The 23,684-nt window shown below is 39.7% G+C and overlaps 1 protein-coding gene across 1 annotated transcript in view; it reads right to left on the bottom strand.

The window, feature by feature from the left end:
- The window catches only part of MBTPS2 (membrane bound transcription factor peptidase, site 2), a 32,307-nt gene extending 10,927 nt beyond the window's left edge, over positions 1 to 21,380 (bottom strand). The window contains exons 1-7 of the mRNA XM_059824484.1: positions 21,306 to 21,380; positions 15,709 to 15,857; positions 13,131 to 13,269; positions 9,324 to 9,427; positions 6,236 to 6,363; positions 2,272 to 2,390; positions 1,126 to 1,306 (exon numbers count right to left, since the gene is read on the bottom strand). Coding sequence (XP_059680467.1) covers positions 1,126 to 1,306; positions 2,272 to 2,390; positions 6,236 to 6,363; positions 9,324 to 9,427; positions 13,131 to 13,269; positions 15,709 to 15,857; positions 21,306 to 21,380 — 895 coding nt within the window. The remainder of the gene's footprint in view (positions 1 to 1,125; positions 1,307 to 2,271; positions 2,391 to 6,235; positions 6,364 to 9,323; positions 9,428 to 13,130; positions 13,270 to 15,708; positions 15,858 to 21,305) is intronic.
- Between the last annotated feature and the right edge of the window lie 2,304 nt (positions 21,381 to 23,684).

The following is a 23,684-nucleotide window of genomic DNA, read 5'->3' as shown; positions in this document are numbered from 1 at the left end:
ACTTGCCATCCCTGCCCAGCTGAAAGCATATGCCAAAGTTTCTCTCCTCTTCAGAGGCATAATCCAAACTGTTAGGTCTCTAAAAGCAGGATCTTATTGATACTCTGCCAATTTCCAGTTTAAATATTTATCTTCGTTCCAGCTATAAGATTACTTTCCTTGCGTACTAAAAATAAATAAATTACCATTTCAGTCTCACAAGAGAACTATAATGCATAAAAAACCGTGGGTAGTTGAGTTGCCTGACCTCCTGTTTACTTCCAGTATGATGGAAAAATGCAGTGATAATTTTAAAGCTCTGAATAGCAATCATATAAGTTTTGCTCAGTGGCAACCTCTTACCTTTGGAATTCAGTCTCCATGGATGCTTGCATGGAACAAACTCTAGGGAGCTTTAGGGCATGTCACAAGACATTCAGCCAATTTAACTTGACTGTTCTTTTTTGTTTGACAATTTTTGTTTATTGTTCTAGTTTAGTTCAGTTCACATTTTTTTGTTTCTCAGGGGTAAGCTGTTACACCAACAAGCACTCTAATGTATAAATGAAAACAGAAGGAAATAGGCTGACTTCTAGAAGCAATATGTGCAATCCAGACAAAACTAAGTTTATGGGCAATGATACTGTGAGGTTGAAGAAGCAAATGAAACATAAAACCCCTATAGTAAGACACATCAGAAGAAGTGGCCATAGTAAAGCACATCATTGGGTTAAGCCATACAATTTGTAATGTCGTGCTGATCAAAGCAGTAAGGTAATGTGTGGAATTTACATCTGCAAAAGATCACTGCGTTGATCCATATAACTGAACTAAAAATAGAGGAGATAATTGTATTACTGGTAATAACCAAGCTATGCAATATCCTGAAGAGGCAATTTTCATTATTCAGATCATACAGGATATTTGTATAGGATGACTGGAAGACCAGAGAAATTCTTCTGTCTTCTGTCTACCTCTTCCTCACCTTCAGATTTCACAAAAATGAATGGTATATCGGTCACTGTTTAAGACAGGACAGCAGACTCAACTTATGAGAAATCTGTCTCCACCAACAAATCCAAACTGATCTTTAAGACATGATAAAATTACAATATAAAATAATGAAGAGAGCATCTAAAGTCATACCTCTAGCTGGAAAGCTTAATTGCTGTAAGGTGGCTGCACTTATACAGTAGCCAACCTGTGACTTCTCTGAAATGTCTCCCAGACAGGAATTCCAGTCTTCCACACTACGAACTGGGCAGTCTTGTAGGTTAGTGACAAGGTCTCCCACAAAAAGACCTCTTGGTCCATTGGCAGGAGAATCCTGAGAAGAAACAGGGAAGTCAGTCATGTTATCATAGTTAAAACTACGAGGATTTTTTTACAGTTCTGCTGAATAGCCATGAAATCTTTAGGTTAAGACACTATTTCCAGAGAAACAGAAAATCTCAGGCTCCACTAGAACTGATAATTTCAACTTATGATAGAGCATTACAAAAACAACAACCTCTACAAATAATAACTTACGTAGTGCAAAGAAAAAGAAAAGAAAAGGGCACATCTCCAAGTGTTCCGGGGGACCTCTTCAAGTTTGAGTAATTATGTTCATACAAGCTAGTATGTTGTGGGTTTTCCTACCATTTTAAGTTCAAGAAGCTTAAATTAACACCCTGAATCTTTCAACAAAGCAGGGAATACCTATACTTTCAAAGATATAAAGCATAATGTCACACTCCTCCTGAGTTACATCAGTTCACTTTTAGATCCAAGAAAGACTGAATCCTTTCAGCTCCTTTCAGCTCTACAACTGCAGCTCTATTGTCCTGTATTTGATTAAGTCAGAAAAAAATCAGTCCTTCCCAGAAACTCAGCAGTCTATCTCTACTTTGCTTCCAGCTGACCAAACAAACATGGAAATCAGCTCAAAATAATCTTTAACGTTAAAACCAGATAGCAATAACTAGAGTGATAATACAGTTTCTAGGAGATTTACTTGGTGCCAATATTGAAAAGAAGTTAGAAACCCCCCCAGAAATAAGCCTGCAAACTCATCTCAAATGTCTAAACATCTTTATAGTATGCTGAATAGCCTATAATTTTTCATGTTCCTTCATTTACTAATACTACAAAACATGAGACTGAGAAGGAAACATTAAGCAGACAAGAAGTGCAATATATTAGATTCTGCAGAGTGCTGCACTGACCAAATTTGATTGTGATAATAAGGGACATAGGTACATTTCAGGTCACAAAGCATATAATATGAAAACAGTAAAGATCTTTTCTTACCTCTGCAACCTCAGTGACAAGTGCCCCAACACCCGTGTAATAGAAAGGGAAAAGAATGGCTGGCAGCAGAAACAAAACCATGAAACTTGCAACACCAAGAACAAAATTATGCCACACTCCTAAAAAGAAGGAAAAAAATCATGTTTCTAACTAAACACTAATAACAAAAAGGTGTTTTTGAAATGCAAGATTCTACAGTTACCTTCTAATTAACTTTCCTGAATAACTCCTATAAGAATGGAAGAAAAGTTAATTTGTGAACACAGGCGTGAAAGAAGAATACAGATATTACTTTACAAACTTGAGTTTCTATGATGTCACTTTGTAGGGCAATTTTAGAGAAGCCTCTGAAACCCTGAGAATTATACTACCAGAAAAGACAGGGAAGTGGTAAGTCCATTTTTAAGGTGTCATCCTACCATATTCATATTTCATCACATAACACTACTTTTCTAAGTATGTAGTGGGTAGAGTACCCAGAAGAAAAACCGGGCTTCTGAATCAATCATTAAACTACAGTTTCTGTGTACAGAGTTGTCATCAATCATAAATACTAAAAAACTAGTGGAATGAAATGTATTACATGTCACCTTCTACCACAATAAAATGTTGAATTTAAGAATCTTAATAAATGGGCTTATATGTGAATAAATACTGTTTGTCCCAGTCAGCAAGATGTCTGAAATTTAGCTGCAATTCAGTATTTTTCATGGTTATCTCCATTTGGTATATGTACCAATCAAGTTTAGAAAATTATTTTTAAAGAGGCTTCTTTTACAAGAAAATGTGGACCTAAATCCACATCAAGAAACTAAGTTGTGCAATCAGCATTTCCTGACACATTATTTTGGGCAACATATTTGCAACTGCAATCTTTATAGTATGCTGTTCTCCATAGGAAGAAATTAACCGCTGTCATAAGATACACTTGGCTTCCTTCAACATCCAGTACCATAAAAATTTTCTCATTTAATTTGTGTTCTTGGACAAACATTTTGTATGACCAATGCAGGAAAACTTTTCAATGCTGAAGACTCCTGATTTCCTTCTTACAGTGCTTTGTCGCATTAAGAGGGGTTTGATTCAATTCTATATTTACAGTGCAGTTACGGACAGGAACTGAAGTAAATATGTTTCTTAAACCTATCTTTCTTGCATTGCATATAACACAGGAATCATAACATACGGCAGACTCTTATTTCCCCTGGCTTTCTCTGCATGTCACCTGGTCTTCTTTTACGTTTCTAATGCTGCAGAAATGAGAGACATTTTTGGAGCATTTTAACTAAGGGTTTGTTGCCGTTTCCACTAGTAGATGCTTCTTAAAGGGATTTCTCTTTCTATAGTTTTTAAACATAACTCATTGAAAGGTAATCAGATAGATGAAATGTTTTAGTATTCAGTTCTCATTACCTTACACATATACACGTGCACACACACACATGTGCAACAAGAACAAAAGTATTAAGTAAATATTTTAACTTTATTGTTTTAACCTTTTTATCTTAAAATATTTTGTTTTCAGCTTAACAAATGATAAAAATCTAAGACAGAAACAAAATTCCTTTGTAACAGTGTGGCCACTAGAGAGAGTAAACTGGAAAAAACCCTAAATATAATAAAAAAAGAGGTGATGGAACTGCTAGAGTGTGACCAGGAATACTTTCAAACAGCTAGGAAAACATGGGCCTTAATACCATAATCTACACAATTTGCTGTGTGGAATACAGCAGAAAAGTCCAAAATAGAAAGGTTTCAAATTCATCCCAGGTGATCCATAGAAAAATAAGCAGGCTCAAAATGAAAACACCTGCAGAGGCACACTGCTGAGTATACCATCAATGTCATTTTGCTAAAACAGCCTCATCCTTGGATACCTAATTCCTTATATTTAAAAAGGGACACTTCACATAACCCTTAAAACACTTTAAAATAATGTTTTTAAAATCTTTAACTCCTTTTCCATTAAAGACAAGACAAAACCTATTAAAAAGGATCTCAAAAAATAATACAAATATTTGAACTAATTATAAGAAAGTGCTGCACAGAAGCACGTTTCATCTACTAGGCATGGAATTAATGCTAAAAATATCACAAGTATTACAAGGATGCTCATTCACTATTCTTGAACTCATGGTGCCATCTGCTGTACAACAAATATACTCTTTAATCTCCAGAGTAAAGGTGGACTACAAAAAGAGTATCCGGTGTCGTTCTATAGTCTAGCTCTTTTATTTAGTTGCCATACAAAAATCTGAAAGCATGTCTCTGTAAACTCAGAACTGCAAAAGACTGAGAATAGGTTCATTCAACTGCTCTGACAATTAAGAAAAACTGAGTCAAGATTATTGAATAGCACATTTTATCACTATCAAACATCCTAGTTCTGAAACATACCTATCATTACCTGTAAAAAAATGCATATATTTGTTATAGCTAACTGATAACAAGCCATTGATGCTAACCAATCTTGCAACATGCTTGTTCCTACCTTGTATTCCCCTATTTCAGGTTTCCTGAGAAACCTGAAAAATTATTTTACGTGTTTGCTTGTCATCAAAAACATGCAAGCAATTATTTTCTATTACAGTTTATAATCTTATTTTTCTAGATTTCTCAGGAATGTATGTAAGCAACCCATTTTGAAAATCAGTATGTCTTCTCTTTCAGTTCCGTTCACAGTAGCTTGAAATGGAAATTGATTAATTTGAAAAACTGGGCTTCATAAAAGTTAGCCTATTTCAGTGAATTATTTTGGTTCATTAAGGTATTTGGAATGTAGATATATTTACTTACCTAACATTTACCATCATTTACTTGATTTATGAAAGCTTGAAAATATGCTTTGCTAAAGGCTTCTGTACGCCCAGCCTAAAACCCTCTATATAATGTTTTAGTGACAATATTCAAGAAAAAATGTTAGTATCTAAACATTACAACTAGCTGACTGCTATCCTAATGTCACCTGCAATAGAAAACCATCAGTATCAAGAACTAAACCAAGATACTAACTTTTCTATCTTTATTTCAGTAGTTTGGGAACTACCTTTGTCTCTAGAAATCAGTAATACAAGTGGTTCAGATAGCATAACAGTCCCAGTCTAACTTTCCACAGCAACAGGGCTCTACTTCCCAGTAGCCAGAGATTTCAAAAAACATCAAATCAAAAACATTTGGAGGTTATCTGGAACCATAAGCTATGATTCTCTTTGGATGTTTGTGTTCTAGCCTTTATTTCCTCCTGATGGCAACATCAAAACAGTGACCTGTATAACATAACTTGCATGTCACTGAAAATGACTCACAATACCATTGAAAAATCACGTAATAGATTACTCCTGTTGCAGAAAATGGTAGTGAATTGCTCAAGGGTGTTCACCTGTGAGAGCAAGTCATGTTCTCATACCACCAGTCTTCTGGCTGAGTGTTTTCCAGCTTGTGTGCTCCAAGGTTTTGCTACTTATGCCATACAGTACGCACAAAAAAAAAAAAAAAAAAAAAAAAAAAAAGACAAAGGAACTTCTGTACCTGAGCTGGTGTAAGAGCTTTTTCTAATGGGAGAGGAAGGTCAGAAACCACATTTTTTCCCCAACCACACAACTGGAATTTCTTATGCACAACTATTCTGAATCAAATCTAGGATATAATAACATTTTTCATGATAGGAAATTGGTACTCTTTAAGCTCCTAGAAACTGACATCTCCCCTCCACAAAACAGCACAATATGGACACTAATGATCAAATGATTTTCTGAAATCACAATTTAGGTTCAGAACAGAAGGATCACCTTTAGGCAAAGAGAAGCTTTTGTACTTCTTCATTTTAAACCTTCAATCCTCCATCAAGGATTCACAATTGATCCCTGTAAATAAGTAACTGATTATATCAAGGATTCACAATTGATCCCTGTAAATAAGTAACTGATAATAAGCAAAGATTTAATAAAAAAGCACAAACTATTACCTGCACAAAATATCCTTAATTGCTGGACTGGAGATATCAGTTGCAAGTGGGTTGTGAAGAGGTCAACAAATGCTCCAGGATAGACAATGAAGATAAAAATCCCAAATCCATTAAATCGCACTTGTTCTCTTAAAAAGAAGAAAAGAAAAATGAAGTGGTGTTACTGCAAACAAACAAATGAAAAACTGAGAGATTCTACATAGCACACATTTTTGACAATGAGAATAACTAAAATTATAATTGTAAAACTAACTTATTTTTCATAATATGAATAATTGAAAGATAATTAAACTAAAGGATGTTTTCTGCAGTAGTTGCCACTTTTAAGCAGCACACATTTGTAAGCCTAGTAAAAAATAAAGGATAAGTTCACCTTCTTTTCTGTCTCCTGGTAACAATAACACATAAAATACTTCAAAAAAAACCCCCAACCTACTTTCACATTAACATATATTTTAACATTTGGGCCATCTTTTCTTTTAAGTAAAAAAACGGCAGCCTGTAGGATGCAGTTTCAAACTAATCTATGAAGAATTATCTGGAAGAAGCGATTGCTTTCCTTTAAATAAACACTTACAGATTTCTGGAATTTATAATTTCTCTGTTTCTCCTAAATGAAATTTAGAGTAAATTGTAAACTAACAAAAATGAGGGAAATGTCATCTGAAAAAATGAAAACAAGTCAAGAGGTTAAAAGGGCAAATGCTATTTAAATATTTTAGTAGCTGACACTATCATACAGATAACATAGATATATTTTTCAGAGGTTTTACAACTGCTTTTAAATGGCACTTTCTGGAATAACTACATAAAGTTTTTATGAAGCTAGAAATTTCATAAGGGACTAATAGAGGCATGATAATCATGTTCGAAGACAATCACATTCCAATTATTATTCCAAGACAAACCAGGCATGGATCAGCTAATCCCATATCTTTACTGAGACAGTACAGTGGGCATAGCATTTTATTTATTCACATGTATTTATTTATTGTGCATATACAATAAAAGAAGACAAAGAATTATACAAAATTAATCAGAATGAAGTCTTATGAGGAGCAGCTGAGGGAGCTGGGGTTGTTTAGCCTGGAGAAGAGGAGGCTGAGGGGAGACCTTATCGCTCTCTACAACTACCTGAAAGGGGGTTGCAGAGAGGTGGGTGTTGGTCTCCTCTCCCAAGTGACAAGTGATAGGACAAGAGGAAATGGCCTCAAGTTGCGCCAGGGGAGGTTCAGGCTAGATATTAGGAAAAAGTTCTTCACTGAGAGAGTAGTGAAACATTGGAATAGGCTGCCCAGGGAGGTGGTAGAGTCACCCTCCCTGGAGATATTCAAGGAGCGTGTGGATGTGGCATTGTGGGATGTAGCTTGATGGACACGGTGCTGTGTGGTGTTGGGTGGGTTGTGGCTTGTTGTTGTTGTGTGGTGGGTTTTTGGTGTGGGGTGTGTTTTTTTTTTTTTTTTTTCCTCCAGGTTGGACTTGATGATCTTACAGGTCTTTTCCAACCGTAGTGATTCTGTGATTCTGTAATACATTAATTCCCTGGAGTTAACTCATCAGACCTACCCATGCTACCAATTAGTAATAGGCAGTCTAATGCCTATACATGATTCGTGACTTGGGTAGGAGGTACAGAGGGAAGAAGAAAAAGGCTTTTTTGGCACAAGCCTTGACTAAGGTAAGGCTCAAATATTTTAAGCTCTTGTACTTCACAACTAATACTATCTCGAACTGAAGTTGGCAGAAGTGTATTAGATCATAAAATTTGTCCACAGCACAGCTATTTAGTAAAGCCTAAACCCTGAGGATTGACCCTAACAGCACTATAGACCTAACCTATGCTAGGAGGAGAAAAAAAAAAGTCAAGCAGAAAACAGCAGCAGCAACAGCAACGTACATTGGACAAACTAATTTTCCCCCTAGAAATAGCTGGGAAACAATTTTTTGACTAAAACATAACCCAAACTTGAATATGCAGAGCCTTTCCTCCAGATCTTGAATGAAGATTATCACACCACTAAGGTATAAAAATTATTCATTCTGGTTAAAAAGAGCTCTATAGTTACTCCTAGCTTCTGTCCGGTTAGCCAGCAACATGTGAAGGTACTGTAAGAGAAAGGAAATTTTGTTGCTTCTTCCTGTGGTGGGATAGGCAAGAGCAAGAGCTTCATCCTCCACAGAAAAATCCCTGTGAATATTAGGGGAAAAAAGCTGAAAGAAAACACAGCATATGAAACACAGAGCGTCCCAAACCACCACTTTAATTGAGAACTTTTGGGGTTATAAAAAAGGTAGTAATGGGTTAAGACACAGTCATGACTCCCTACACTGAAGAAAATCAGAAAAAGAATTTAAGGCTTCATGCTTATGGGACAGATAATGATGATGTCCAGGAGAAATGCGGAGGACACATGAATATCAGTCCCAGTAACCACCACTTAACCCACTTATGCTAGAGTGTCGTTTAACACTAATCACAGAATCACAGAATCACTAAGGTTGGAAAAGACCTGTAAGATCATCAAGTCCAACCATCAACTAACGACTAACCATGTCAAATAACATTTTTGTAATCATCATAGGTAAGTAACAATAAAAATATCTTCTTTGATCGAAATTAACACATCACTGAGATTAATAGGGACAAATCACATTTGACTGAGTTACTGCTTTAGCCTGTTCGTATGCTACTTCACAAGCTATGTTTATACAAATAAATTTAAAATCTATTTTAAAGTACCATTGTGGAATAGCGCATGGGTCTTCTTCCAGTGCCACAGCTGCAGAAATGCAATCACTGTGGGAAAAACTGGAGCACTTAAAAGAAGTATTATTTTAAACCTGATGCAGCACGGTATATTTGCAAAGCAGAAGTCCTTTCTCATGATCTGTAGAATAGACACTATATTAAACCTCTATCCTTAATTGTACACCCTTACTAACTTAAAATCTAAGGAAGCTATGAAATACAGAATAAACAGACTTTCTAGATAAACCGAAGAAGTGCTAAGAACATTCACCTGTAAGTAAATGCTCTGGAATATTAGGCTTTCTTGGTGCACAGTAAGAGAAAAGTAATTTGTATTACCGAATAGCTGCCACCCCATGGCCGACTTCATGTATCACACCACTGATGAGGATTGCAGAGAAGAAATAGGTCAGTTGGCTGACAGGTAAATTTACACCAGGCACCTGTTGATGTGGGCATGACAACAAAATAAAACACACGAGGAAACCAAGAGGTACAAAGACAAATCATTCTGCACCTAAACTTGCTGCTCTCACTCAGCTTCTTCAGACCTGCAGCAGAACAGGGACCATTCTCACGCAGCACTATCAGTTTGTACCTCTTCTCCCAATTTATTCAATGTATTTTAAAATATATTACATATATAATCTTTTGTTGAAGGCTAAAGAGCTCTCCAGATGCAAAATCCTTCTCCCTGCCCTACTTATTCCCCACAGTCCTGACTGAAGGGTGTCCTACTCTATATTAAGCTCGAGAAGTTTATAAAAATGTACACAGACTTCCACTCAAATGAGACAGGCTTGGCAACTGTGAGCATTAATTTACAATTTCCTGCAACCAGTCATGTAGCTATAGAGAAGATCCACCCTTAAAAAAAAAAAAAGAATTCTATGACACTTAAAACACTATGAGACCTAAAATCACATGACTATCCCAAATTTACACAGTCAAAAAAAGGGTAACTTTTATCTATTGTTCAAGTTTTGGCAGTCTACATACGGCAATTTAACTTTTAAAAAAAAGCTCTTGAAATAAGTATACTATTTTAATTTATGTAAGATATAATATGCAGGTCCCTCACATTCCTCCTGTTGCTGTGAATTCCCACTACTCCCCAAGTCCTTCATTGGACTAGTCATGACACACCACCTCCTTCCAGACAGGCTTCAAAGCAGTCACGAGTCAGAGAATGAGGAACCATTCCCTCTTTCCTTCTGATGGACTCTCTTCCTGCTTAGTTCCAGTTCCCATCCCCACTCTGGCCATGCTGTGGTGGGATGATAAGGCCACTTCTGCTGCTTCCTCTGGGACAGTTCTGTCTGCTCCACAGCTCTCCCCGCTCGAGGCACGGCACACTCCAGTACAGTCACTAACAGCTGGCGTGAACACAACTTGAATTGCAATCCAGTGGCAGAAAAGAGTCCTGCACATTCCTCAGTTCCATGCGTTCACCTACCCATGCAGCAGAACTCTACAACAGGTTGGTGAGACAATCTAGCTAAAAGAAATCCTTTGAAAGACTGTTTTCATTAATGTTAAACCAAATAATTTCACAAATTCTGTCCAGACTGTGATCATGACCAAGATATTTATCTTAACTGGCATGACTATTGTACCTACACTGTATGAAGACAGCTGCTCTTCATTCGTTAAGCATCCATTGCTTGTATTGCAGCATCAGCTGGTGGCACTAATGCACCAGTTAACTGGCATTGCCAGTGGCACTCTGCTCCGGGCACATGGGAGGACAGACAGCAATAGCAAGAGTTGCCATCTTAACTGTAGCCTGTTAGAACACAGCACTGGATACTTTCAGACTTCACGTCAAAGAAACTAGTTGAAGATTCACCTGAGAGGGAAGCTAATGCTCATGAAGGGTTCTGAAATCAATAGCAATATTTTGTTAATAAGCATTGTCATCTTATATTTTATGGTCTTCTGCAAATGCCTTTCGTAAAAGAAGATCCCTTGCTAGTAACTGATCTGCCTCTTTCCCACTTTTGTCAACAGGCAACCAACACAAGAGGGGGCAGCTAAAGAAAAACAGCCCAGTTATCTACAGATAGGTATTTTTAATAAAGTACATGACTGAACAAAAGAGGAAGGGTACAAAAATCTTAATCAATAAAACATAAGCAGAACTGTATCTCCCCCTCTCCATAGCCAAAGTCTAAAGGCTACACAGATTTATGCCACAGGCTAAAGTTGAGTTAAAAAAACAGGTTGTTTTTTTTAAAAAACTAACTCACTCTCCTCCAGGCAGTCAAATACAAATAACTAATTTAAATGAGGAGAAGGTCCTCCTGACTTGTTCTTCACCTCTTTGCAACCACACATGGGTCACTTTTTTGTGTCGACTTATGCTAGCACATTCCCCTCAAAGAGAATACTAAAACGCTTTAAAGGCAGAATTCTACAACTGTGACCTTTGAGAAATGAAAGAATGAGGTAGGAAAGAAAGAGAACCACAAGTCAACTTAGGAGAAGTAACCTTATCCCCATACACGACATTATATTATCTCTATACATTACACCTTTTGCAGTGCCAGTCTGTCCTTTGTTTGAACACAGTGATATTGCCAGTAGGCAGTCATTGAGGAATCAATTCCACGCTGAAATTGTGACCATTATCCTAGATTTCTGCTTTCATAGTTTCAGTTCACACCAGATTAATTCCAAAGGCTCATATTTACTTTGGTCGCCTCTATGTTATTTTCTGAAAAGATCAATGTATTGCAAATGACCACTTTACTCTGGTGTCACAAAAGCGGATAGATCTGTATCATGATCTCAGAAAATGAAGATGTAAGGGAGGCTTTTCTTACTCCAGAATGTAAGACACACATGCTTAGGATAGACCCTGCTGGCATGTAAATTGCAAAATTTTCTGTCTCATGTTCAACTTGTGCTCTACTGGACGCACAGACTGCCCACTCCTGTCTGCTTCTGGAGATAATTCAGGAGCAAGCTGCGGACCAGGTGATGGCAGTGGCAGTACCAGCAGTTCTCTCCCAGGCCTTGTTGCCTGCTTTTGCCAACACACACTGCATATGCTATATTCACCCTGCATGTGTGAAACAGACCCAAACCATCCCAAAGGCACTGAGTTTATAGCACGTGCTAATGATCAGGCTTCCTGCACTCATGCAATTTTTTAAGTCTAGATGCATGCAGTCAGTTGAGCACTTACAGGAAGGCCTATCATGGCAGCACACAATTCCCAACTTCTGTTCACTAGACTAGCAAAAATGGTTGGGCACCCCTGCTCTAAGCTATGCAGCAGAAGGCAGCGTAATCTCATAGGACTTTCTGCATTTCTAGAAAATGACCGTAGTACATTCTGGCCAGATAGCTCTCTTGGGGAAGTAAGGGTAGTTACAAATCCTTCCAGGTTAAACCTGTTGCAAGGGCAATGTCAGTTTTTCCATTACTGCCTTGCATAGAGATAAAAAAGACAGTATTTGCAATCTCTCCCATTCTGTGAAATACATTCCTTTCTAAAACCATACAATGTATTGTCCAGCATCAGAAATCCATAAAACAATTAAATACATTGTTATTAGGCCTTTGACTAGATACTGCCAGAAACAGCACTTTCAATTTCACACTGTAAATTAGGGCATAAGTCCTTGAACAATTAAAAAATATGCCCTCTCCTCACTAATGAATCTTTGCTTCCACTATCACACAAAGCTCATTACACTTCTTTCCTTTTCCACTGATGGTTTGTATTGTCATAAATGAAATAGAACTCCCTTCTTCTTGTGGATTATGGATGTGCTCTGCAAACTTTAAGGCCACCAGTGCTTCTACATTGCACAGCTCAGAGGAAGCAAATTCTTAGCTCTGTTTTGTATTCTTAGTACTATGATAATTTAGGGCTTTTTAAAATTACTAGCCAATCCTCACTCCTAAGAATTTTTAATATAAACTCTTCCGCATGTTTGCCTTCTTTGTCTTCCCCTCTTTTACTACCTCCAGTCCTCATTTTAAGGATGATAACAAACCAGCAAATTTTTATGTAGGTGAGTACCAGGAGTTAGGTTATTCTTGCATGGGAAGATTTAAGCATCACATACTCCATTAAGAAGCTGGTTAAGATCAGTTCACAACTCTCAAATAAAGACCTGAGGAGAGAACACGTACCACAACTTGCAGCATACGATCATTCTGGGCTTTCGGTGCCTCGGTGAGCATCTGTGTCAGTGTTTGCATCAGTGTCTTTCCAAGAAGAATAACAGAGCCAAACATGGCAACTATACCAAATACCATTCCTATGCTGAACCTACAAAAAGAAGCAAATAGTTTAGCAGTGCATAGCTGCAAGAAGACAGGGTATATTCTCCGCATATGTAACTGCTTTAGCGCAATTTAGCACATCAAACTCATAGGGCAAAACTTACCTGATGCTACTACCATTGGTGTATCAACAATCCAATACAAAAACATTAGCTAAAGGAAACTAATAACAATAATAACATACATTAATAACATTGACTAAGAACATACAATATTTTCATTGTTTAATAAATGTTTTACATCTAAAACACAACCTAATTAATTTTCAAATATTTTTATGTTGTTCTTACACATTCTAAATTTTATTCAGTTACCCAATACATGTAACTTGCTGTTAGCTATGAATATAAAAACATAACTAACAATATATAATTAACCATGTTGCACCACACCATCACATATTTAGAGACCTGGATCAAATGACAGGGTAGCATACATGTTTATTTATATAATCATAGAATCATAGAAGCATTTAGGTTGGAAAAGACCTTTAAGATCATCAAGGCCAATCATAAACCTAATCCTGTTAAATCCACCTCTAAACCATGTCCCTAAGTGCCTCATCCACACATCTTTTAAATACCTCCAGGGATGGTGACTCAACCACCTCCCTGGGCAGCCTGTTCCAATGTCTGACAACCCTTTCAGTGAAGAAATTTTTCCTAATACCCAGCCTAAACCTCCCCTGGCACAACTTGAGGCCATTTCCTCTTGTCCTGTCACTCATCACTTGGGAGAAGAGGCCAACACCCACCTCTCTACAACCCCCTTTCAGGTAATTGTAGAGAGCGATGAGGTCTCCCCTCAGCCTCCTCTTCTCCAGACTGAACAACCCCAGTTCCCTCAGCCGCTCCTCATAAGACTTGTGCTCCAGACCCCTCACCAGCTTCGTCGCCCTTCTCTGGACACGCTCCAGCACCTCAATGTCCTTCTTGTAGTGAGGGGCCCAAAACCGAACACAATATTGGAGGTGTGGCCTCACCAGTGCTGAGTACAGGGGCACGATCACCTCCCTGCTCCTGCTGGCCACACTGTTTCTGATACAGGCCAGGATGCCGTTGGCCTTCTTGGCCACCTGGGCACACTGCTGGCTCATATTCAGCCGGCTATCAATCAACACCCCCAGGTCCTTTTCTGCGGGGGAGCTTTCCAGCCACTCTTCCCCAAGCCTGTAGCGTTGCATGGGGTTTATAAGCTTTTTCAATAAATTTTGCATGTTCCTCACAAACAATAAAAAGTGCTAAAGAACAAGAAATGAGACTCAACCTCTTTTAAAGAAGAACTAAAAGGTACAACTGCAAGACCAGATTAAAATCAATTATGTAAACACATTGTTCTTCTCACCAATTTATTTTTCATTAAAATCAGTGTTGAAAATAATTTCAATTTACGTCAGTCCACCTAGTGGTGAATTTTTTTTCAGCATTATTATTATTATTTTACACTGTCCAATAATTGAAGGATGTGATAAAGTTTATTTTCTAGCTAAAACACTTCAGTTCACTACCAGTCCTTCTTCCTCTCACAGTAGCATAAATTTTTCTCTTACCATCCTTAATGAAGCTCACTGGGAATTAGTAGATTTATTTTAAGCAACATGTACTTGTAATGTTAATTAAAGAGACTGGTGGAAACATTATACTGTAATAAATTATACACATTAAGAAATCGTGATTGATATAGAACTATTTCAAACTGAAATAGTAAAATCATTACATATGAGAGAAACCAATATGAAGCAGACCTCTCTTTCGTTACGATATCACTGAGGGTAGCAATACAGGAAATGAAAATAAATTCAAACCTTACTCATTTTATATTTTCAGAGCAGATATAAAGTAATGCTAGGAAGGCAACTGAGCACCCATACTAACCACGCTTCTTATTTACCCATTCCCAGCAGTCTGTGCAATCTTAGCAGGGAAAGGTGCCAGCAGATAAAAGACAGAAGGTGAGCAATGTGCTTCTGAGCAGGTACAGTTGCTGAATGTCTGGGCAATGATTGACAACAGGGACACAACTGTCTTTGAATACTTTTTAAACTCTAGTGATCAGGGGAGAGCTCAGTGTACAGTGATGGACCGACCTAGGATATGAGAAGCTGCTTTCAGACCTGCTTCTGTATGCAGTATTACATGTAATAGCTGTATTCTTAAGAACTCTGTATATTTCAAACCATAGTTTACAGATTTCTCGTTTCATAGCATCTAAATATGCAACCTATATTACGGTTATGTATTTTTTAGCAGAGGAGAAAGACTTATACTGGCAAAGTACAATTATGGCAACCACGCTAGTTTGATTTTATCATTAGCCTAGTGAAATAACCATGTTTCTCCATTACACTTTTAAGGCTGAAAGGCACAGATGTGGTTAAGTTGTTGACTCTGTATTTAAGAGAAGAAAAAAAATCCTGAATTTATACCATAAATACAGAAATCTGGGTTTCCATCTTCCCCAATTGTAGAACTGGCGGTTGAAGAGCGCTGTTTGCCATCGCATGTGAAAAGGAGAGATGCTCAAACCATACGTCAGCAGCCAGTCTTCATAAGATGCCTTCAGAGAGTTGGATGACTGCAAAACAATAGAAAATTAGTTTAACCAAAAACTTCTAGGAAGATTTTGCGTTATGTGACCAAGCAGTAAATGTGATCTGTTTATATAAAAATGGACATGTAACTTCAGGTAAATGTCCTGCACATTATTTAGATTTTGACATACAGGTACGTGTGACATGTAATATGAAAAAGTTATGCCACTGTTCTAGGATTGCGAGACAGATCAGGTATCCAGTATTATTTGGCAAGATCTTATATCATCTTTCCTAGTGTTAAATCACTTACAGTAGTTTTTAACTGTGCAGTTAGAAGGCTAAAGACTAAACTGTTTAAGGTATTTTTTCAATGTGCAATTATATTCCAGCAAACATTTTTAAAAGTACACTAAAGAAAAATGCTGCTTTTGGCTTCAGCTGAAAAGACTGTTTCTAACACTGGTGACATATGGATCAGTACTGTGGATACCCTTTAGTAAGGGTAAAAATGAGGTCTACTTTTCAAACACAGAGACTATGACTAAAGAGACTCTGAAATATTCAATTACACTAACAAAAAGCAAGAAGGAATTTAAAATTATCAACATGTATTGCAACAGCGACTTCACCATGATAATTTCCCAGCATTTCAAGATACTGCTAGAATGCCTTTCTAGTAGTTCCAAAGATTTCTCTTTATGAGAACTGTGACCTATAAACTGTATGATTAATATTTATCTGCAGTTATTATCTGATATTATAAACCAATAGACACAGTTTTGCAATTGGTATTTTATATTACATGGTCCTCATCTTCTCAATAGGCTTTACTCGGCCTGCTTCATGGAAGGTAGTACCAGAAACCCAACTGAAGGAACACTTTCCATGGAGGTTAAAAAGGATCTTGTAGCTCAGGAAAAGCACACCAGAGCTTTAAGCCTGACTTTGAGCAGTTCCCAAGGCAGGAGTGTCTCTGACATAATCCAGACAAGTCTTCGGAGCTGTCTGACCTGGAACATTGTTTGCAAGTTTCCCTATGAGCAGCAGTGCCTACTGAAGACATTGTGAATGCGGAGTTCACAACAGGCTCCCTTCTTCCCCCCCAAGAGGAACTTCACAAATTTCTGGCTGTCATACGTGGTTCTTTAAACAAATTTAGAACTTGCCAAGTTCCTTGCATTCCTCCTGTCCTGCCACGGTGGTGGTGGGGAGTGAGGATCTCATCTTGCATGTCTATATTCATAGCTTTTCTCATTTTGTTGAATTAATTAAAATTGGAACAGTAAAAATTTATTTCAAGTAACAATTTTCCTAGGACATGAGACCCATTTACTCAGGTCACTGTTCATTTATCACCTATTACACCATTTATCCTTTCTACCTATATATTCCGGTGTCTTTTCCTTCTTCTTCACCCTACTGATTTCAGACACATTTTTGTTCAGTCAGCTGAGGGCACCAACAGAAATTTTCATCTTAATGTATTCCCTAATCAACACTAGTCACTCCCTATGACACCACTAAATTTAGTGTCCACAACCAGCTCAGCATTTGCTAACCCAGCATTTGCTAACTTTAACAGCAGAGCTCACAAAGGTGATTACACTTGTACAATTAATAATACATAAGCCAAAGAAACAAAGAAAAAGACCTCCTCACATAATATAACAGATAATTGAGAACAAAAATGCATATGACATTAAGTACCTCTGACATGAGAAACTGTCTTTTGCGAATTAAGTAAATGCATCCTGTTCATTCACACAGAGTCCAAAAAAGCCCCAACCGACCACGTATTATTATAATAAAGCTAATTGGATATATTGATTTGGTCCTTTAAAAATACATTTCTTTTATCACATGCAAAATCCACTTTTCCCCTAGAAATGCCATAAATTCATCCCTTCAAATTCATTCCAACCACATCACAGCCCCACTGTACTAGCAAGGCATAAATAAATATGAAGTTTTCCATGAGAAATACAAGATTACTGACCATACATTCGCCAAAAGGGAAAAAAAAGGTACCAAAAATAATTGTCTTTTTGCATTTTCCTCACAAGTTGTGTATGATCATGTTCATGATCACTAAATGACTGCAACCCTTTGCAAAATATATTAAAAAGCTCTATGCAACCATTGCTCCTTCTGTCCTGAGCACAGGAGGATCACCACATTACCACATGCACCCTCACACCCTGGTATGAGGTATGTTGATAGCCTACGTTTCATTTCAAGCTTCCTTCACACAGGCCTTGGCTCTGCTTCTTAGTTGAGTTGTGATCTTTGTTATATTAATTTTACTATAAAAGCAATACCTTTTTTTATTTATGCAAGCCTTCAAAATAATGAACATCTGCTAAATACTCCAGGAGCTCCATAAATACCAGCCAGCAAGCAGGAGTCCTTAACATTCTTCTTTGCTGACAAAATCTGTTCCAGAGCTCCGAACCATTTCAACTTCCTGACCTTAAAAGCTGAAGGCTAACCTTGACTGAACGCGTCTAATGCATCCTTTATTTCTGATAGCAGAAGGAGGGACAACCACCTACCCTTTGCTCATTCCTGATCCTTCAGGCAGAATGAAATGGGATGATTTAGGATGCTGGGGTTTAGATTCAGGGGTCTGCCTGAGTGATTCCCTTTTGCAGGATCCAAGCTTCAATGGAAACTTTCATGCCAGTGGTTCAATGCAAAGCAACAAGAGGGACTTAAAATTCCAAGTCCCAGCTTGATTCAGCATATTTTTAGTTTGCTGACACAAATGTATCTTGTAAGGTAAGTCTAGCAGTATTATGTGAATGTATTTGTGCAAAATGCATTTATAGACACAGTTATGTCTTCTATATTTGCAGACTTTCTGAGAGTCAGGCTGCCCAACAGAATGTTTGAAATCTGCACAAAAGCAGTAAGGGAACAAACCAAGGAAGAGACATGGCACATTGAACAAGTTTACAGAATAAACATCAACTGCAAGTTACAACACACATCCTTCTCTTGCCAAAAATATCAACAGGATCACGCATGGAAAAGTACTCCTGTATTATTTTTCACTCACGCTCTGTATGTCCTTTCAGTGTAATTAAATTGTAACTGCTTTGAGGTCTAAGCAGGGACTGCCTTTTGCTACAGCTGCTAGTAGCCTTGGGTTATGAATGTGGTGAGAGATTTACAGTACCAGCAATAAAACAAGCAACCCTGAGTTTCCCGATTATATAAATCTGGTTATTTAATCCAAATTCTATTTTGGCTATGGTGCTCACAGTGAAACTTAGCATTGAGATGCACACACATGAGATCTACCAGTAAGTTCACTAAAACCCAACAGCTCCCACATACTTCCTGACAATTAAACCTTTTGATCTTTTAACTAAAAGTTGACAAGTTAAAATTTAATTCCTGGAACTCTCTTGCTTGCTACAGCATTCCAGGCATTCCCCCTTCTTTTTCAAAATAAATCAGGCTAAGTTGGCTCCAAACAATGTGGGGTTTTTTTTTCCTCCTTTGGAGCTGCTAAGCTGTACCAGCAGTTGTAACAAGAAAAGCAGTGGCTATTCTTACAAAAGTGAATGATTTTAGCTCTAATGCTGAAAGAGATCTTCAGAATCTCAGATACAAATGGGTCTCGGCACCATGGCACAACAGGTCTGCTACCTGAATTCAGCTCTTGCTTCACACTCTAAGATTTTTCATCAGACACAAAGTTACTGTCAAAAGAAAAGCAGCCTGCTGGCAGCCCTTTCTGGTGGTTTTTGGTGTGCCTCGCTACAGTCAGGAGCACGTTTTTCTGGTATCCGGCCAATCTTCTAATGTGTTTCAAAACAATGCCAGGTTTGTTTCCAAATACCTAATATAGACTTGATGTAATAAAATTTGAAAAATCTTCATATAAACTACTGTACTTTTTATTGTCATTATGTACAGACTAATATTTGGCAATTAATAGCTCTCATCATTTACTGAGCTACATTTGCTCTCCAACGATTAGCAGCAGGGGGAGCCACTTATTTTTCCAAGTTTTCTCATAACCTAAAATTTCTTATATTTCTTCTTATATTTTACAAGAGTGACAAAATGAACGTTTTCCACTTTGAAATCACTAGGCCCTATCTGCACTTGGCAGAAACAGATGCAGCTCCTGGACTGTAACATTAATGTCAAAAAGCAAGAGAATTACAGATCAAACCTTTCATTTCATTTTTCCTCATATTTAACTACATCCCATTTTGCATACATACTTTGCAATTTCAATCATCTCGGAAATCATACCTCTCAAGCTTTAAAAAAATCCACTTAGTGAAAATTGTACAATGCACAAATGCATCCCTAGATATAATGAATGATGTCTTGTTGGTGTTATTTTCCTTTCAAACCTTCCCCTCTCCATCAGAAGGAAAAAGATGAGTCTTACAATAGTATCTGAAGATTAAAGTTTATTTTTTTAGAAAGTAGTTGTATATAGCTCTGTCTCAAGTTACTTTTTTCAGTAAAACTAAGGACATTCAAAAGGAAAAAAAAAGTGCTTTAGTTATGTTTTTACATACAGTAATTTTAGAAAAATCATCATTCTAAAACACATATTCTACACAGCAAACTTATAAATGAAGGCTGTTGTTTTTAAAAGATGGTAATACTTTAAAGTCCAGAAAGCACATTAAAGTGCCACAGAACTACTTAAACAGCAGATTAAAAGCTGGCTTCCCTAACGTTTCACAGCTTTGGTCCTTTAATACAGACCCGAAATCGCTGCAGCGGCTGGGAGGCGTTTTCAACCGCAGCGACGGGCGGAAGCAAAACACTACCTCTCCGCACGCCGCTGCTAAGGCTTCTTGCAGGGCTGAAGGGCCCCGGTTTTAGGACGAGGAGGCTTGCCCTCGGGGAAAGGATGGCCTCAGCTGCCCGAGGAGGACAGCAAGGCGTGGGGGGCAGGCACAACCCCTGTCAACCGCACCAAACCCGGAGCTGCGGAGCGGGAAACAGGCCGGCGCCCGCCCCGGGCTCAGCGGAGCGGGCAGGAAAGGCCCGCGGCCGCCTGCCCCGCTCCGAGCCTGACCGGCCCCGGCAGCCCCGCGACGCGGCCGGCAGAGCCCGCAGCCCGGCACCGCAACGGGGTGGGGGCGGCGGCGGGTGAAGACCGGCCGCACCGTCACGCGCCCCCAACGGCCCGAGCCTCGCGCCGGCCGTTAAATCTGAATTGCAGAGAGGCCAGGCGCCGCCAGCTCGGGCCTGCAGGCTGAGGCAGGGCAGCGGCACCTCCGTCTGCGTGTGAGGGGGCAGAAGAGGGGTCGTGGCCAGCCCGGGTGTTTCGGAGGGTGGGCCAGGCGGGGAGGCCTCTCCCCGGTGGCGACTCCAGACCCCGCCCAGAGGGGATGAGGGTGCCGGCGCCCTCCTCCCGGCTCCGGCCGGCTGCGAGGGGTGAAGCGGCGCTCCTGCCCCAGCGTGCGCGTTGCCAAGGGCTCCCCGTTCAGCTCTGCGTCCACAGCCCTCACCTTGAGCAGCGTATCCGCCAGGTAGATGGCGCACCAGCCCCCCAGCACGCACACCACCACCGGGATCGGGATCATTGTTGCAGCCGAGGCGGTGGCGGCGGCCGCGGTTCATGCGGAGGAGACCCCGGAACTAAATCTGCCCCGGAACTCTTCTCCATCAGCTATACTGCCCGGTCGGACGCTTCCGGGCACCGCGTCGAACGAGGGCCGGTGCCGGAGTGACGTCACAGCCTAGTGCGCAGGCGAACGGGGGTCGTTATAACGTCGCGCGGTGCGCGTGCGCAGTGAGCCGGCCGCCCCTGCCGCCACCGCGAGACTGCGCCTGCGCGGTGGGCTGGGGCTGCTTGGGGAGGGGCAGCTTGGTGGCCGGGGCGGCTGGGCCGGGGCGGGCGTAGTTCCTCCTGCTTTTGCTACATTTACTTCAGCTATTTATGTTTCCGTACGTCGTGAAGAGGTGTAACGATGTACACACGTGGCCTTTTTATGTTACTTGTTGAATGACAGAGGCAGTCGCAGGCGACCCGCCCCTTAGCGGAGCTCACCAGCCGCTCCCTGTTCGGCCCCGGCAGTGCCCGTGGCGCTGCGGGTGGAAGAGCTGGAGCCCTCTGGAGAGGCTGTACCGCAGATGGTCAGGAAAGCATGCTGGAGAATAAAACTCACTTGCGGTGGTGGGATTAAAGCAGATTGTGGAAGAATTTCAGTGATGAGGAATGACTGCTAACATTCTTCCAGAAATTTAACATTGACTTCATGACACAACAAAATCGTTTCATGAGGCTCGTTGTAAGGGGGGCTTTCAGGCAAGTGCTTTCCAGGCTGCTGTGTTCCCTTCCCAGCCCACTACCATACTAATTCTCTGATTTTACGCCTCTCTTCATCTCTCCCACTCTTGTTGGGCACGTTTTTCACCATTACTAGAAGTGGGAGGTGCCATGAGGTTGCTAATCTTAAGAGGTAATTTCTCAGGGCCTTTCCTAGTTTAAAAACTTTCACCCAGAGCTTTAACACTGAAAGCCACCAAGTACAAGATTTGGCAAAGGTTGAGTATTTATTTGCCTACACAAACTATGCAAATTGAACTGCCCCTCCCCTCCCTTCCTTCCTCCTGTGAAAAAGGTGCACTATCATGTCCTTAGTTTTCTCATTATTTCTGAAGATTCTTCAGGAATCAAGACAGCAGCAGTCGGGGTGAGCCCTCTGCAGTTTGTGGCTTCCAGTCCACCTTTTCCTGTGTGCTCCAGATAAACGTTCCTTGGCCTTGGTTTGTGAGAAATTGCTCAGAAGGATACCTCTCTCCTGAAAAGGGTTATTCCACCTGTCCTTCAGCTCTGATGTGTTACGTCTGTGGGTTCATGGACCATTCTGTGGCAGAGCTGGGACTGCCATTAGGAGTTCATAAAATCAACCACAGCCTGTCTTTTCCACACAGAAAGCTTTGTCAAAGTTGTGTTTTTAAAGAAATATACCAGAGTCCTTTGAATCCAAAAATGTATCAAGCTCTCCCTTTGCTACAATTTAAGTGTTTTTAATGCTGTTTTTCAGTACATTTTCAGATTTTTCAGCTCTTTCTTTGTTCCATATATGCTGCTTCATCCTGTCCTTCCCAAAACAGATCACAGAATCATTAAGGTTGGAAAAGACCTGGAAGAGCATCAAGTCCAACCATCTACCCAACACCACCATGCCTACTAAACCATGTCCCGCAGTGCCCCGTCTACATGTTTTTTGATGCTGCAAGCTTTCCTTATGCTACCAGCAGGAAGAACAACTCAGCTCTGAACTCCTTGGCTCTTTTCAACTCCTTTTCTTTTCATTGATAACATGGCATTGCTGAGGGGAAGCGGGAATAAGGGGCTGAACCCCAGGAGATGGTTAGATCAGCAAGCAAGTAAGGGGAGACAGCCCTGGCCAATCTCTCATCATTGGCCATTGTGCAGGCAGAGGGGGAAGTGAGAACTGGTAATGCATGTCTGCATTCACGTGTTCTGTTTGGTGAATTTCTTTGTCAGGGATGGTTTTCCCCCCCAAGTTTAGATTTTCCATTGTCCTTAAACCCCTGCCCTTCAGTGGAAGCTGTTCGTGTTAACTAAAGCTTTACGAGAACTTCTGAAAGAATTTCATTCCAACATAAAAGCTGAAGAATTACAGGAAATGTGTCAGGCCTTGCATGCAGTCAAATTTGAGTTTGTGCATTGACATAAGCAACTTTGAGATGTTCCCAGCATCTAAAAGAAATCATAAACGGAGTCCCTGAATAATCAGATCTGACTATGGCTTTTGTGCCATAGTCAGATCTGTCATTTTGTGCTTTTTGTTTTTGGTTGCCAATCTAGCAAGTGGAATTGCAAATCATTGAGAAATTATGCAAATATGGTTAAT

The sequence above is a fragment of the Gavia stellata genome, chromosome 1 (assembly GCF_030936135.1).
Source record: "Gavia stellata isolate bGavSte3 chromosome 1, bGavSte3.hap2, whole genome shotgun sequence".
Taxonomy (NCBI): Eukaryota; Metazoa; Chordata; class Aves; order Gaviiformes; family Gaviidae; genus Gavia; species Gavia stellata.
The sequence above is the reverse complement of the archived record's forward strand: the minus strand, read 5'-3'. Positions and strand labels throughout refer to the sequence as shown.